Source organism: Octopus sinensis, linkage group LG1 (assembly GCF_006345805.1).
Source record: "Octopus sinensis linkage group LG1, ASM634580v1, whole genome shotgun sequence".
Taxonomy (NCBI): Eukaryota; Metazoa; Mollusca; class Cephalopoda; order Octopoda; family Octopodidae; genus Octopus; species Octopus sinensis.
This window is the reverse complement of record NC_042997.1, coordinates 193,308,205-193,321,560: the sequence shown is the minus strand read 5'-3', so window position 1 is coordinate 193,321,560 and position 13,356 is coordinate 193,308,205. Positions and strand designations below refer to the sequence as shown.

General features: G+C 38.5%; 1 protein-coding gene across 2 annotated transcripts in view; it reads left to right on the top strand.

Annotated features, from left to right (window-relative positions):
* LOC115210380 (polycomb protein suz12-A) overlaps window positions 1–13,356 on the top strand; it is a 114,358-nt gene that overhangs the window by 26,333 nt on the left and 74,669 nt on the right. For both annotated transcript variants that reach the window (XM_029778954.2, XM_029778963.2), the window contains exon 3: window positions 4,853–4,917. In XM_029778954.2, the coding sequence (XP_029634814.1) occupies window positions 4,853–4,917 (65 nt within the window). The remainder of the gene's footprint in view (window positions 1–4,852; window positions 4,918–13,356) is intronic.

The following is a 13,356-nucleotide window of genomic DNA, read 5'->3' as shown; positions in this document are numbered from 1 at the left end:
GAACATCACATGGATTCTGGAAGTTCCAGCAAGAGCTATGGGTACTGACTTATTTATTGGACAGTTTTAGTAATGATATTCACATTAAAAGCACTGTTTTGTGAAAGGAATGAGCAACAGGCCCACTGTTGGAATTTTTCTGTATGCATGATAATTATAACATCAAAAGTCATTACAGCAGTCAATTTGTTATTTGATTCATGGGGTTAATTGTTTTTTTAAAACGGCCACGATCCGTTGACATGTAAGAGCACCAACTGATCATGGCCATTTGCCAGCCTCCTCTGGCCCCTGTGCCGGTGGCACGTAAAAGACACCCACTACACTCACAGAGTGGCTGGCGTTAGGAAGGGCATCCAGCTGTAGAAACTCTGCCAAACGAGATTGGAGCCTGGTGCAGCCTCCATGGCTTACCAGACCCTAGTCGAACCGTCTAACCCATGCTAGCATGGAAAACGGACGTTAAATGATGATGATGATGATTAAGCCCAGGTACAACACCTTGCTGTATTAGAAATTTGGGGAAACACTAAAACAGTACATTTAAATGAGCAGAAATAAAGGACTGAATTTGTGGTGATGAAAGGACAAATTGTCTGTAATGTACTTAATAACATGAGTCACCTGGCAGTTGATAGCTACATGGTTCATTTCCATCATCAGGCCTGCTATTTTCTCTCTCTCAAATTGATATTTATGTATTTTCATAATCCCTTTCCTCTATAGTCACAGGGGCTGAAATTTTGTGGGAAGGGGTTAGTCAATTATATCGACTCCAAGGCTATAAACTGGTTGCTTATTTCATCAACCCTGAAAGGGTAAAATGTAAAGTCGATCTTGAACTCAGAACATAAATACTATTAAGCATTTTGCCTAACAATTCTACCAGTTTGCTACCTTGTGTCTATTTTCGTAATAATGTTTGCATTTAAGGCACAGGAGTGGCTGTGTGCTAAGTAGCTTGCTTACCAACCACATGGTTCTGGGTTCAGTACCACTGCATGGCACCTTGGGCAAAGTGTCTTCTACTATAGCCTTGGGCCGACCAAAGCCTTGTGAGTGGATTTGGTAGACAGAAACTGAAAGAAGCCCGTTGTATATATGTATATATATGTGTGTGTGCATGTTTATGTGTCTGTGTTTGTCTCTTCCAACATCGCTTGACAACTGATGCTGGTGTGTTTACGTCCCCGTAACTTAGTGGTTCGACAAAAGAGACTGATAGATTATGTACTAGGCTTACAAAGAATAAGTCCTGAGGTTGCTTTGCTCGACTAAAGGCGGTGCTCCAGCATGACCACAGTCAAATGACTGAAACAAGTAAAAGAGTAAGGGATAGTAGACTTGATCCATCACCTAGTTTAGCATCACCTGGCCTTTGGGTATCTCTCATAAGGCGGCGAGCTGGCATAAACGTTAGCACGTCGGGCGAAATGCTTAGCTGTATTTCGTCTGTCGTTACGTTCTGAGTTCAAATTCCGCCGAGGTCGACTTTACCTTTCATCCTTTCGGGGTCGATAAATTAAGTACCAGTTACGCACTGGGGTCGATGTAATCGACTTAATACCTATGTCTGTCCTTGTTTGTCCCTTCTATGTTTAGCCCCTTGTGGGTAATAAAGAAATGGGGTATCTCTCATAGTGCCTACTCTATTACTAGTATTTGGGTCAGGTCTCCAGTTCACTTCCTTTCACCAGCCTCTGAGACCTTGGAAAAGATCATAAGCACTGTCTTTCTTCTTTCAACTAAGTTATAAAATAAAATGAAATACATTAGCAGTTTACCCTTTTGATATCAAACTGCCTGAGATCATCCTTGGTTATAAAAAACAACCTTCTTGTTTTAATCCTGTAGCATTTAATCTAGCCACATCTAGCCCAAATATTTTACCTACTTTATGTTCAAACTGGCTAAATCTGGCCTCTCACGTCTACTGTACAGTGTCATTTTAAAAATAAACAATCATAGACACCGAAGTGGCTGTGTCGTAAGTAGCTTGCTTACGAACCACATGGTTCCGGGTTCAGTCCCATTGCATGGCACCTTGGGCAAGCGTCTTCTACTATAGCCTCGGGCTGACCAAAGCCTTGTGCTTGGATTTGGTAGACGGAAATTGAAAGAAGCCCATTGTATATATGTGTGTGTGTGTGTGTATATATATATATATATATATATGTTTGTGTGTCTGTGTTTGTCCTCCCAACATCGCTTGACAACCGATGCTGGTGTGTTTATGTCCCCGTAACTTAGCAGTTCGGCAAAAGAAATCGATAGGATAAGTACTAGGCTTACAAAGAATAAGTCCTGGGGTCGATTTGCTCGACTAAAGGTGGTGCTCCAGCATGGCCGCAGTCAAATGACTGAAACAAGTAAAGGAGTAAAGAGTAAGAGAAATCAAAATCTTGAAACTCTTCAGATAATACGTGATTAATTCAAAGCAATGTGAGTAAATAAGCATTACATTTGACAGAGTTATATGAATGCCAAAGGGTTGAAATTTTCTGAATTAAAATTTTATGTTCCAAACACTAGTCTCATAATATTTACATTAACCCATTCATTACCATATTTATTTTGAGATGCTCTGTGTTTCTCTCAATTACATTAACTATAACAAAGAATTTAGTAAAATATCTTAGTTATCATTCAGTAGTGTTAGGAACATAAATTGGAAGGTTTTAATTCAAAACTTATGAAAACAAGACATTTGTACTCAGAGCCAGAGCCGGTTTCTGTCGGTTGGTATCAAAAGGGTTAAGGGGTAGTAGTAATTTTACCAAATTGTTTATCTTCAGAATAAATTGAAATATAGACAAGAGTACCTCGACTGAAATCTGGTAACCAGAGGGTTAATTCGTAATATTAGTAATATACTTCCTGTTTATTCTTTCTTAATCTTGATTTTTCTCCACACTGCACTTTTTCGCTTCCAGATGAGTAAATGAGCTTTCACTGCTTACCTAAGCCGAAAGTTGTAGCAGTGCTAGCATCTTCATAAAGTGCGACACTTGTAACTGATGCACATAGTTATGCATCTTTTGTAATCCACTTAGGATTAGATGAGTTTGAGATTCTATCATTGTAGATTATTACTTAAATGATTAATAAGAGAATGATGATGCAGTAGAAATACACACTTGCACACAAGAGACAGTTAATTCTACATCTTGTTGGGTGATGTCATTAATTTTTATTAATGGCTTAGTACATCTTTGTTTGGTATATAATATTTGCTTTTAGTTTTGTCTTACCAGATTAGTTGCTAAGTTGCTACTTTTTCTTTCTATATCTTCCGCTATTAATTACATTGCTCTCTAGCTTCGGTGACTTGATTTAGGATAAACCTATTGGCCATGATACCATAAGATGGTTTACTTTGCAAATAACTTTTTCTTTTTAAGTCAGCTGTTTGGATCTTCTGTGTAGGTAGCCAAGCAAATGCTCAGAAGCAGCCCTATTAATTAATTACGAGTAATATTCCTTTACGCTCTACATCCAGATGTTGCCTGCGTTGACGGCTAAATTAAGTATCAAGTAAAGCATTAGGAAGTGAGTGGGGATTGATTAGCACTTTTCTTCAAGTGTGTGGCCTTTTATCAAACATAGAGATTATTACTGTTAGTGTTGTTTTAATCAAATATTAAGTCTTTGGGTTCACTTAGGACTTACTTTTAACAATAACTAGCAGTATCGCCCGGCGTTGCTCGAGTTTGTTTTGACCCTTTAGAATTGGAATTTTTGAAAAATAGAAATTTTGCATTATGTAGCTTGTTATTCTCTTTAAGTGAACATTTTTCTGGTTGAAATACACCAAAAAATGGCGACACAGCAGTAAAAAAATCGTAAAAAATAAGGATTTTCATAGCAAAAAAGCACCTTTTTGATGTTAATAATTTTTGGTGTTAACATGGTCTGATTTGAAATTTTTCTTCTACGGAATGAAGAGCAAGCCTTCCTCAATTTTGGTCAACTTGCGCCACAGGGTCTCAGAGGAGATAGTGTTAGTTGAAGGCTACCAAACCTGCCATACACAGACAACTTCAGCATTATATATATATATAAAGTCTTTGGGTTCACTTGGGGCTTGCTTTTAACAATAATAACTTAGGTTAAAAGAAGGCATATAATTAAGAAGTGTTAGTTGTCTCAACCAAGATTTAAGTCTCTCAGTATGTGATCCCATTTTAAAAGTGTTGGTTACTTTTTCAAAGGGGATTTGCTCCTATAGTGTACAGGCCATGCAACAGCAAAACACCTCTTTCTGTATTAAATATTTTTCTGCTTTAATTTATTAAAATGTTATTGTGTGTGTATGTGTGTACTCTTGTCTTGATATCATGTGATTGTAAACCAGCCTCAGCACCACACAAGCAATGTTGTCCGTTTCCAGTTTTCCATGGCCTAGGGAAATATTACCTTGCTTGGAAACAGATATGGATTAGCAATGGAAAAGACATCCAGCTTTATAACCCTTTAGCATTCAGATTACTCTATCATATGCAATGCTTAATTATTCTCATTATTTTGAATTTATCATACATTATCTTGTAGCTTTGAGATTTCAATGATGTGATTGTTTATTTTTAACATGACATTTTAAGGTAAGTGTGAGAGGCCTTATCTGGTCAGTTTGAACATATAACAGGTACATTATTTGGGCCTGATATGGCCGGTTTGAACACTAAAAGGATAAAACTTACCTCAACAAATTGTCTGACCCATGCAAGCTGGGAAAAGTATGATGATGTATCCTTGAAGAGAATGAGATATTGTTGTTTAGATTTGCTTATTATTGCTTCGTTTTTCTTTTACTTTGTTACTTACCTGTTTTATTATTATTTATTCTTTTTAGCCAATATTTCTCCATCGGAACCTTCACTATATGAAACACAGACGATCTATTAGTAGTAACAAAAGGTAAGGGCTTTTTATTTTTCACTTTTGTTCTTCTCTTTGTTATTACTAAGGCAGTGAGCTGGTAGAGTCATTTTTGTGCGAGACAAAACTGCTTAGCACCATTTCTTCCTGATCTTTACGTTTTGGGTTCAAATTCTGCCTGAGTTAACATTGCCTTTCATCCTTTTAAGGGCAATAGAATAAGCAGCAGTTGAATACTGGGGTTGATGTAATCGATTTGCCCTACTCTCCTCAAAATTGCTGGCCTTGTGCCTAATGTAGAAAAAATTATTGACAGCACTGGATTCTTATGAACCCCATGGTTCCGAGTTCAGTCCCACTGCATGGCACCTTGGGCAAGTGTCTTCTACTATAGCCTCTGGCTGACCAAAATCTTTTATTACTGTTTGGCCATGTTGCTCGAGTTTCTGGGTTGATGACTTGTGTTAGTCAACCACATGCCACATGGTCACTGCACATGAGGAGGTTTCTTGTGGAGATGGGAAACTGACTTGGACTCTGTTTGACAGGTCGCCCGTGAGGAGCTGGGAAATATAGTGACAAATGGCAAAAGTAGCCAATGTTCTCCAATGGCATATATGCTCCCACAACTGACCTCATTTGTGGATGATCTAACATGACAGAATGAGACAGTTGGATACTGATGCTTGGCACAGCTGGCAGACATTCGGCCTGTTTTGCCAATGGAGGCCCAAAACATGCATACACTTGCAGAGATATACACATACAGATAAAAACAGATGGAGATAATTACAAATTAATTAATTGAACACAATTAACCAGAACATTTTCTTTCCCCTCGTACTCATACAACAGGGGTTCCCAATTCTTTTTAGACTGCCACACCCATGGCTCCCAGGCGATATTCCTTGCACTCCTCTTACCCACCACCACAAATGTAGACCACTTTCTGAAGTAGATTGAAAACAACTGTATTTCACAAATAAAACTTAACCTAAGGAACCCATTATTTTGTTGTTTATACATCCATCACCCCATTATAGCCCTAATTGTTTTCATCGAGCAAAATATGCTCACTAACTTAAATAGAGAGTAGTGGGGCAGAGAATGAGAGAAATGTTAAAACACCTGATGTCAAATAAATGAGTTTCGAATTTGCTGCACCAAATAGCTGCCTCGGAAATGCTGTGCCAAAACTTCTCATGCCCCTACTACAATAGTAAGTTCTTGGGAAGACTCTGTGCAGCTAGGTTTCCACCCCCTGTTTCAACTTACTCACAAGCTTCATTATACTTGTGTTATTTAATTCCTAATTTGAGAGGAGTAGTTATTCATTGGGTAAATGAACTACACAGGAAGCCTTTAGTTTGTGCATTCTTTTTTTTTTTTCCTGCTGGTATCATATTGCATCTTCAAGCTGTCCCCCCCCCCCCCCAAAAAAAACTATGTATCTCTTCTACAACAAGACATCTGTTTCTCTACCGCTATAAACCTTTCATCTGACACAAGATCACCTCCTCCAATGCCCCCCCCCCTCTCCTCTCAAAGGATTTCTGTCTTGGCAGTTACTTGGTGTCCCTGCCAGTGCTCATGCCATGTAAAAAGCATCTGGTCCATATTTTAAAGTGGTTGGCTTTTAGAAGAGTATCTAGCTGTGAAAACCTTACCAAAACTAACTTTGCCTGTGCTTGTACCACATAGAAAGCACTCAGTCCACTCTGCTGGGTGGTTGGTGTTAGGAAGGGCATCCAGCTGTAAAAACACTGCCAAAACAGATACAGAAGTCTGGTGCAGTCTCCTGTCTGGCCAGCTCCTGTCAAACCATCCAATCCATGCCAGTATGGAAGGCAGGCATTAAACAATAATAACGAAGATGATGAAGCAAGACCTAGTTTCTTTTACCTTGTGTAATTGAGAAAATTATTTTTGCTTAATTAAGGTTTGAATGTATTTTTGAAATGGGGTTCTTTAAAATCTTTTACTTGGTGAAACCACCGAATGATATTACTCTGTAAGGGGCATAGGGCCACTTTCCCAGTTTCTCTGGCGCTTATATTCCTCCTTTGATGCGACACCAGTCCGTTACAGGATTACTCATTTTCACTAGGTGTGTGGATTGTGGAGCAATATGAAATGAAGTGTTTTGTTCAAGAAAATATCACCCAGTCCAGGAATTGAAACTACAATCTCACATTCATGAATCAGACACTCTAACCACTAAGCTATGCACCCCCACAATTTTTTTTTTTTGTACATGAATTTTTACTGAGCTGAAATTTAATTAAGCAAAACTTTCAATATTAATTTACAAGGAATTACTGTGGTTGATACTCTTTCTAACACCAATTAGTCACTTAGAAACTAAGATTTCTTTTTTTATTCATCTGTCATTTGAGAAGCGTTATTGCTGATCTGAGATTTTGAATTTTTTTCCCATTGCAAAGATAGGATGTTGTTGAAGCTATTGATGGTCTTTTTCTTTTATTATGGATGTTCTTTCTGTTAACTACCGTTATTGTAAAGTAAAAGTATGTTTGTTTGTTTTTTTTTTGTGTGTGTCAATAAAACCAGCGTCGCCTTACTGGCACTTATGCTCGTGCTAGTAGGGTGCCAAGGGCACCATCCAAGCATGATCGTTGCCAGAGCGGCTAACTGGCTTCCGTGCCAGTGGCATGTAAAAGGCACCATTCGACCGTGATTGTTACCAGCGTTGCCTTACTGGCGCCTGTGCCGGTGGCATGTGTAAAAAGATTTGAGCGAGGTCGTTGCCAGTACTGCCTGACTGGCACGTAAAAAGCACCCACGACACTCTCGGAGTGGTTGGCGTTAGGAAGGGCATCCAGCTGTAGAAACTCTGCCAGATCAGATTGGAGCCTGGTGCAGCCATCTGGTTTGCCAGCCCTCAGTCAAAATCGTCCAACCCATGCTAGCATGGAAAGCGGACGTTAAACGAATGATGATGATGATGATGATGAAACAAGCTAATACAGAGATAATTTTGTATATCACTTTCAAGGGTACAGCACAGTAATAGCTATTGTTGGATTTGAACTTGTGATCATGCTGCCCATAATCCAACATCATGTTATAAATATTTCTTTATAACCCCCCCCCCCCAATTGACTAAGAGCAAAAAAGAGAAGTGCTTGCAAGACTGAAATCTTGGGAGTAGAGCAGCTGGCAAAAGAAAGCAGTCTCATGCTTTGCTACAATTCACTTAACTCAATCGTATTTATTTCTCTACATACTTACAAGGCTACGGATTTGTTTTTTTGCTAAAGGTGCTATAATTGGTTAGACCCCAGTATATATATAACTAACTCACTCGCATCCTTGTCAGAACAACAAGGGTTCCAGTTGATCTGATTGATCAGTGGAACAGCCTGCTCATGAAACTAACATGCAAGTGGTTGAGCACTCCACAGACAAGTACCATTAACCCTTTCATTACCAACCCGGCCAAAACCAGCTCTGGCTCTGTAGTATTAATGTCTTGTTTTCATAGGTTTTTCATTAAAATCTTCCACCAAACCTTAGTTGCAATTTATGTTCCTAACACTAGCTTAATGATAACTAAGTTATTTTACTAAATTCCTTATTATATTTAAAATAATTGAAAGAAACACAGAGCATCTCAAAATAAATACAGTAACGAAAGGGTTAAGAATGGAAATGTCACTATCATTGGAAAGCGGGATGGCAGTAAGGAATGAAATGCAAAGCATAAAAAACACTTCGTCTTTGGGTTTCTTCCCATTTTGCAGAATGAAACTCGGTCTGGGAAACCCATCAGTTAGACCAGCGTTTCTCAACCAGGGTTCCACAAGAGGTTCCTAAGGGTTTTCCGAGAAGGAGTGAGATATGCTACTTTCATGATTGTAATATTACTATATAGGCGTTGGAGTGGCTGTGTGTAAGTAGCTTGATTACGAACCACACAGTTTCGGGTTCAGCCCCCACTGCGTGGCACCGTGGGCAAGTGTCTTCTACTATATAGCCTTGGGCTGACCAAAGCCTTGTGAGTGGATTTGGTAGACAGAAACTGAAAAAACCCCACTGTATATGTGTGTGTGTGTGTGTGTGTGTGTGTGTATATATATGTGTGTGTGTATATATATATATATATATATATATATGTGTGTGTGTCTGTCTGTCTGTCCACCCAACATAGCTTCACAGCCGATGCTGGTGTGTTTAAATCCCTGTAACTTAGCGGTTCGACAAAAGAGACCGATAGAATAAGTACTAGGCTAATAAAGAATAAGTCCTGGGGTCGATTTGCTCGACTAAAGACAGTGCTCCAGCATGGCCACAGTCAAATGACTGAAACAAGCAAAAGAGTAAAAAGAGAAAGAGTATACAAGCACAACATATTGATTATTGTAATATGGACATCTTCCTATCTAACCTATTATGTAATCAAAAGAATATATAACAACCATATATATATGATATTTATCACGTGAACTACGATGAAAAAGATATGGTATATAATTTCTTTTGTTCAGGGGTTCCTTGAGACATGTAATTTATTTTAAGGGTTATGCCAGGGTAAAAAGGTTGAAACAGTGAGTTAGATTAACACTCCAATCATCTAAAGTAGTGTTCTGCAACCAGTGTGCCGTCACACACTGGTGTGCCACAAGACGATGCTAGGTGTGCCACAGTGTAACCTGAATATTATTTTTTTCCCCCCTATACTTATAGTTATATTTTTAGTTCAGGTGTGCTGCCGAAATTTGTAAAGAATATAAGTGTATCGCAAGTGAAAAAAGGTTGCGGAATACTGGTCTAAAGGACCTGCGACCATACCCAAGACATTAGCAATCAAAAGACATTCCATGACTTATACTTTGTAGAAATGATTCTTTCTAATTTTGGCATAAGGCCAGAAATTTTGAGGGGATAAGGCAAGCTGATTGCATTGACCCCAATACTTGCCTGTTACTTTATTTTATCAGCAGCAGAAAAATGAAAGGCAAGTTTGACTTGAAGGGTCAAACTTGCCTTTCAGGGTTGGTGAAAGCGATGTGGTGGACAGCGAAAAACCTGGCTTACTAAGGTCAAGGCTGATCTGGAACCCAACCTAGGCCCCCATGTCTACGGCGGCGTTCGCCGCTGGAATAAGGAGTGGTTGGAGATCACATGGTCGTTAGCCTCAAATCACCAGGCCTGGTCTGCGTTTGTGAGAGAGAGACAGCATTGAGGATGAATGAAGCCAGCTCAACCCACTCTGGGTGAATGCTGTAAGAAGAAAGAAAGAAGAAAGTTTGACCTAGGCAGGATTTAAACTCAGAAATGTAATGATCTGCAAGAAATGCCAATAAGCATTTTGTTCACTGCATTAATGATTCAGCTGGTTTGCTGCTTTATGTTTGTAGTTATTATGAAAATGAATAATGTACTGAAATGCTTGACTTTTTGGTTTATAGACATTTATTTTTGTTGAATCATTTTCTACTCTGACAGCAGATATCAAAACTTTCTCTTTGTAGTCTGTGACATTTAACATTTTGTCTCCATAAGTCATACACGTGTATCTCTCTCTCTCTCTCTCTCTCTCTCTCTCTCTCTCTCTTCCTCTCATATTTTATAAGTGGATATTTTACTTAATAGAACATCTGAGAGTTTCACTTTAATCACGGACCGAAAGTAGCAAATGTTGCCATCAGACAATTAAAATTGCATGGTTACTTGCACAAATAAAAATAAATTAATTTGAAGCTCTGCTTATCAAGCATTTCATTGAAAAAAAAAAAATATTGTTAATTGTTTCTGATTAGTTTCACATTTTGTATTTGAAGAGCAAACGTAGCTGTCAGTTGATAAAATGTGTGACTCAATGTATTTTGGATGCTTGTAAGTTGCTTTAAAGATGTGTGTGTGTGTGTGTTGATTGTTATCACACTTTTACAGGTTCATTATACTGGAGCCTATCCCATTTCTAAGGCAAATAATGACTGAAAACAACACTCTGCCCAGAACAAGATGACTGTGGTTGAGGCTCTAGGCTTATAAGTTGAAATGGTTTATTTTGGTCACAAACACACATACTCCTGTACATATTCACATTTAAACTTGTACTAAAGTTGTGGTTGTTTAGACAACGAATATATGAACTACAAGCATATATTCTCAAGCAGCATTCACTTACAATTTCAAAAAGGCACTTCATTCAGCATTTTTTATAGTTTATTTTTCTAAGTTCCACTTCAATATTCAGAAGGTTAAAAAAAAAAAAAAATTTGGAGGTCACTAACTGAATATATGCAAACCAGTTATATTCTGAATACCACTGAGTAATTTTAGATCTTTGGTGAATAATGTTTGGCATTAGAATACATAATTTTGCAAATGAATTCTGAGACCCCTTTCGGTCACAATACAGATCATGAGATTGCACCTAGAAAATTACCTCCTAGGCACAAGTCCAGGCAAGGTTGTTTATGGAAGACCAGCAGTTGCCCATGCATACCGGCCTCCCCTCTCCGCGCCACCAGTGTTATCCAAGGGAAAGGCAAAGACCAATACAGCTTGGCACCTGTGACGTCGCAACTTATTTCTACAGCTGAGTGAACTAGAACAACATGAAATATAGTGTCTTGCTTAAGAACACAACACGCAGCCCAGTCCGGGATTTGAGCTCACAATCGTAAGCTTGACGCTCTAACCACTGAGCCATGTGCCTTCACGCAAATGAATAACAATAATAATAACGAGCACTCAGAGAGCGCAAACCCCCGCCAAGGCAACACCAACGTCCTCTCAATGATTAGCCAGAGATGATTTTTAAAATGAGAATATCTGAAATAAACTTGACTGCTCTCACAAACGAGAATACTGAAAATGAACCTGACCTCTCTCAAAAATTAAGTTTTAAAAAAAAAAACGGAAAAATAATCCAGAATCCTTGTTCGGTACTGGATTGATCCCAAAATCTAATCAAGTTTGTACCAGTTGTGAGGCCAAACCTCTCTGAAAGTTTCATCTGAATCCATTAAGTGGTTCTTGAGATATCTTGTCCATGGATAAACAAATACAACTGAAAACAATACCTCCACCTTCACTAAGGCAGAGGTAATAATCTTTTCTACTATAGGTATAAGGCCTGAAATTTTGGGGGAGTGGACTAGTGAATTACATCGACCTCCAGTACTCAACTGGTATTTAATTTATCAACCCCGAAAGGATGAAAGGCAAAGTCGATCTCAGTGGAATTTCAACTCAGAATGTAGCAACGGGCAAAATACTGCTATGCATTTCGTCCAGTGTGTTAATGGTTCTGCCAGCTTGCTACCTTAATAATAATAATAATAATAATAATTAATTCTTTTTATTGGCCACAAGGGCTGACACACATGATTAGAAAACATAAAGGGACAAAACAGGACGAAGGTTACCAAGGGTTTTGTCCATTTGTGAAAAAATCGTGTAAAAACAGTGTAACAATCAAATAATATAACAACGAAAATCTCCCAATAGGGGGAGGCGTTACGAAAGGTTCCTGGTGGAAAAACCCATAAAAGCCAATGGGAGCCTGGTCAAAAGCGGGGTAGAGAGCCCCTTTCTCTTTTTATAATACCTTTTTCAATTAAAGGCGAAACCTAACCCTAAATCCTTTCAACTATTGTGGAATTTGAACTTGGGACATAAAGACAAATTAAATCGTGCTAAACATTTTATCTCGCTTGCAAACGACTCTGTCGGCTCACCACCTTGGTGATAATAATAATAATAATAATCCTTTCTACTATAGGCACAAGGCTTGAAATTTTGAGGGAGGGGTGCCATTTGATTTACATCAATCCCAGTCATAACTGGTACTTGTTTCATCAACCCCTAAAGGATAAAAAGCAAATTCGACCTCAGCTGAATTTGAACTCAGAATGCAAGAACGGATGAAATGCTGCAAATCATTTTGCCTGTCGTGCTAACAATTCTGCCAACTTGCCACTTTGCTGCTATTACTACTAATAATAATAATTTAAAACAAATGAAGGTTAATGAGTGTTATATGATTGACTAAAATCGTTATAGACAGTGCCCCAGCATAACCGCAATTACTGAAATCAATAAGAGATTACTTTATTTATTTATTTTTGTGCTTGCTGCCCCTTTTTAAATATTTATAGAAGCTTACATCCTTTTCCAGTATGATGGTAGTTGACTACACAATAGTCATGGAAATACAATGGATTATTGTGCAAGTTGCAGGTTATTATCTTTAGTATTTGCACTCACAGGTAATTCTAAAAATTACTTTGATACACACCTGCCCAGAAACTTGTGCCTTGGTTGGCATCATACAAAACCATACTCTTTTACTTGTTTCAGTCATTTGACTGCAGCCATGCTGGAGCACCGCTTTTAGTCAAGCAAATCGACCCCGGGACTTATTCTTTGTAAGCCTAGTACTTATTCTATCGGTCTCTTTTTCTGCCGAACCGCTAAGTTACGGGGACGTAAACACACCAGCAT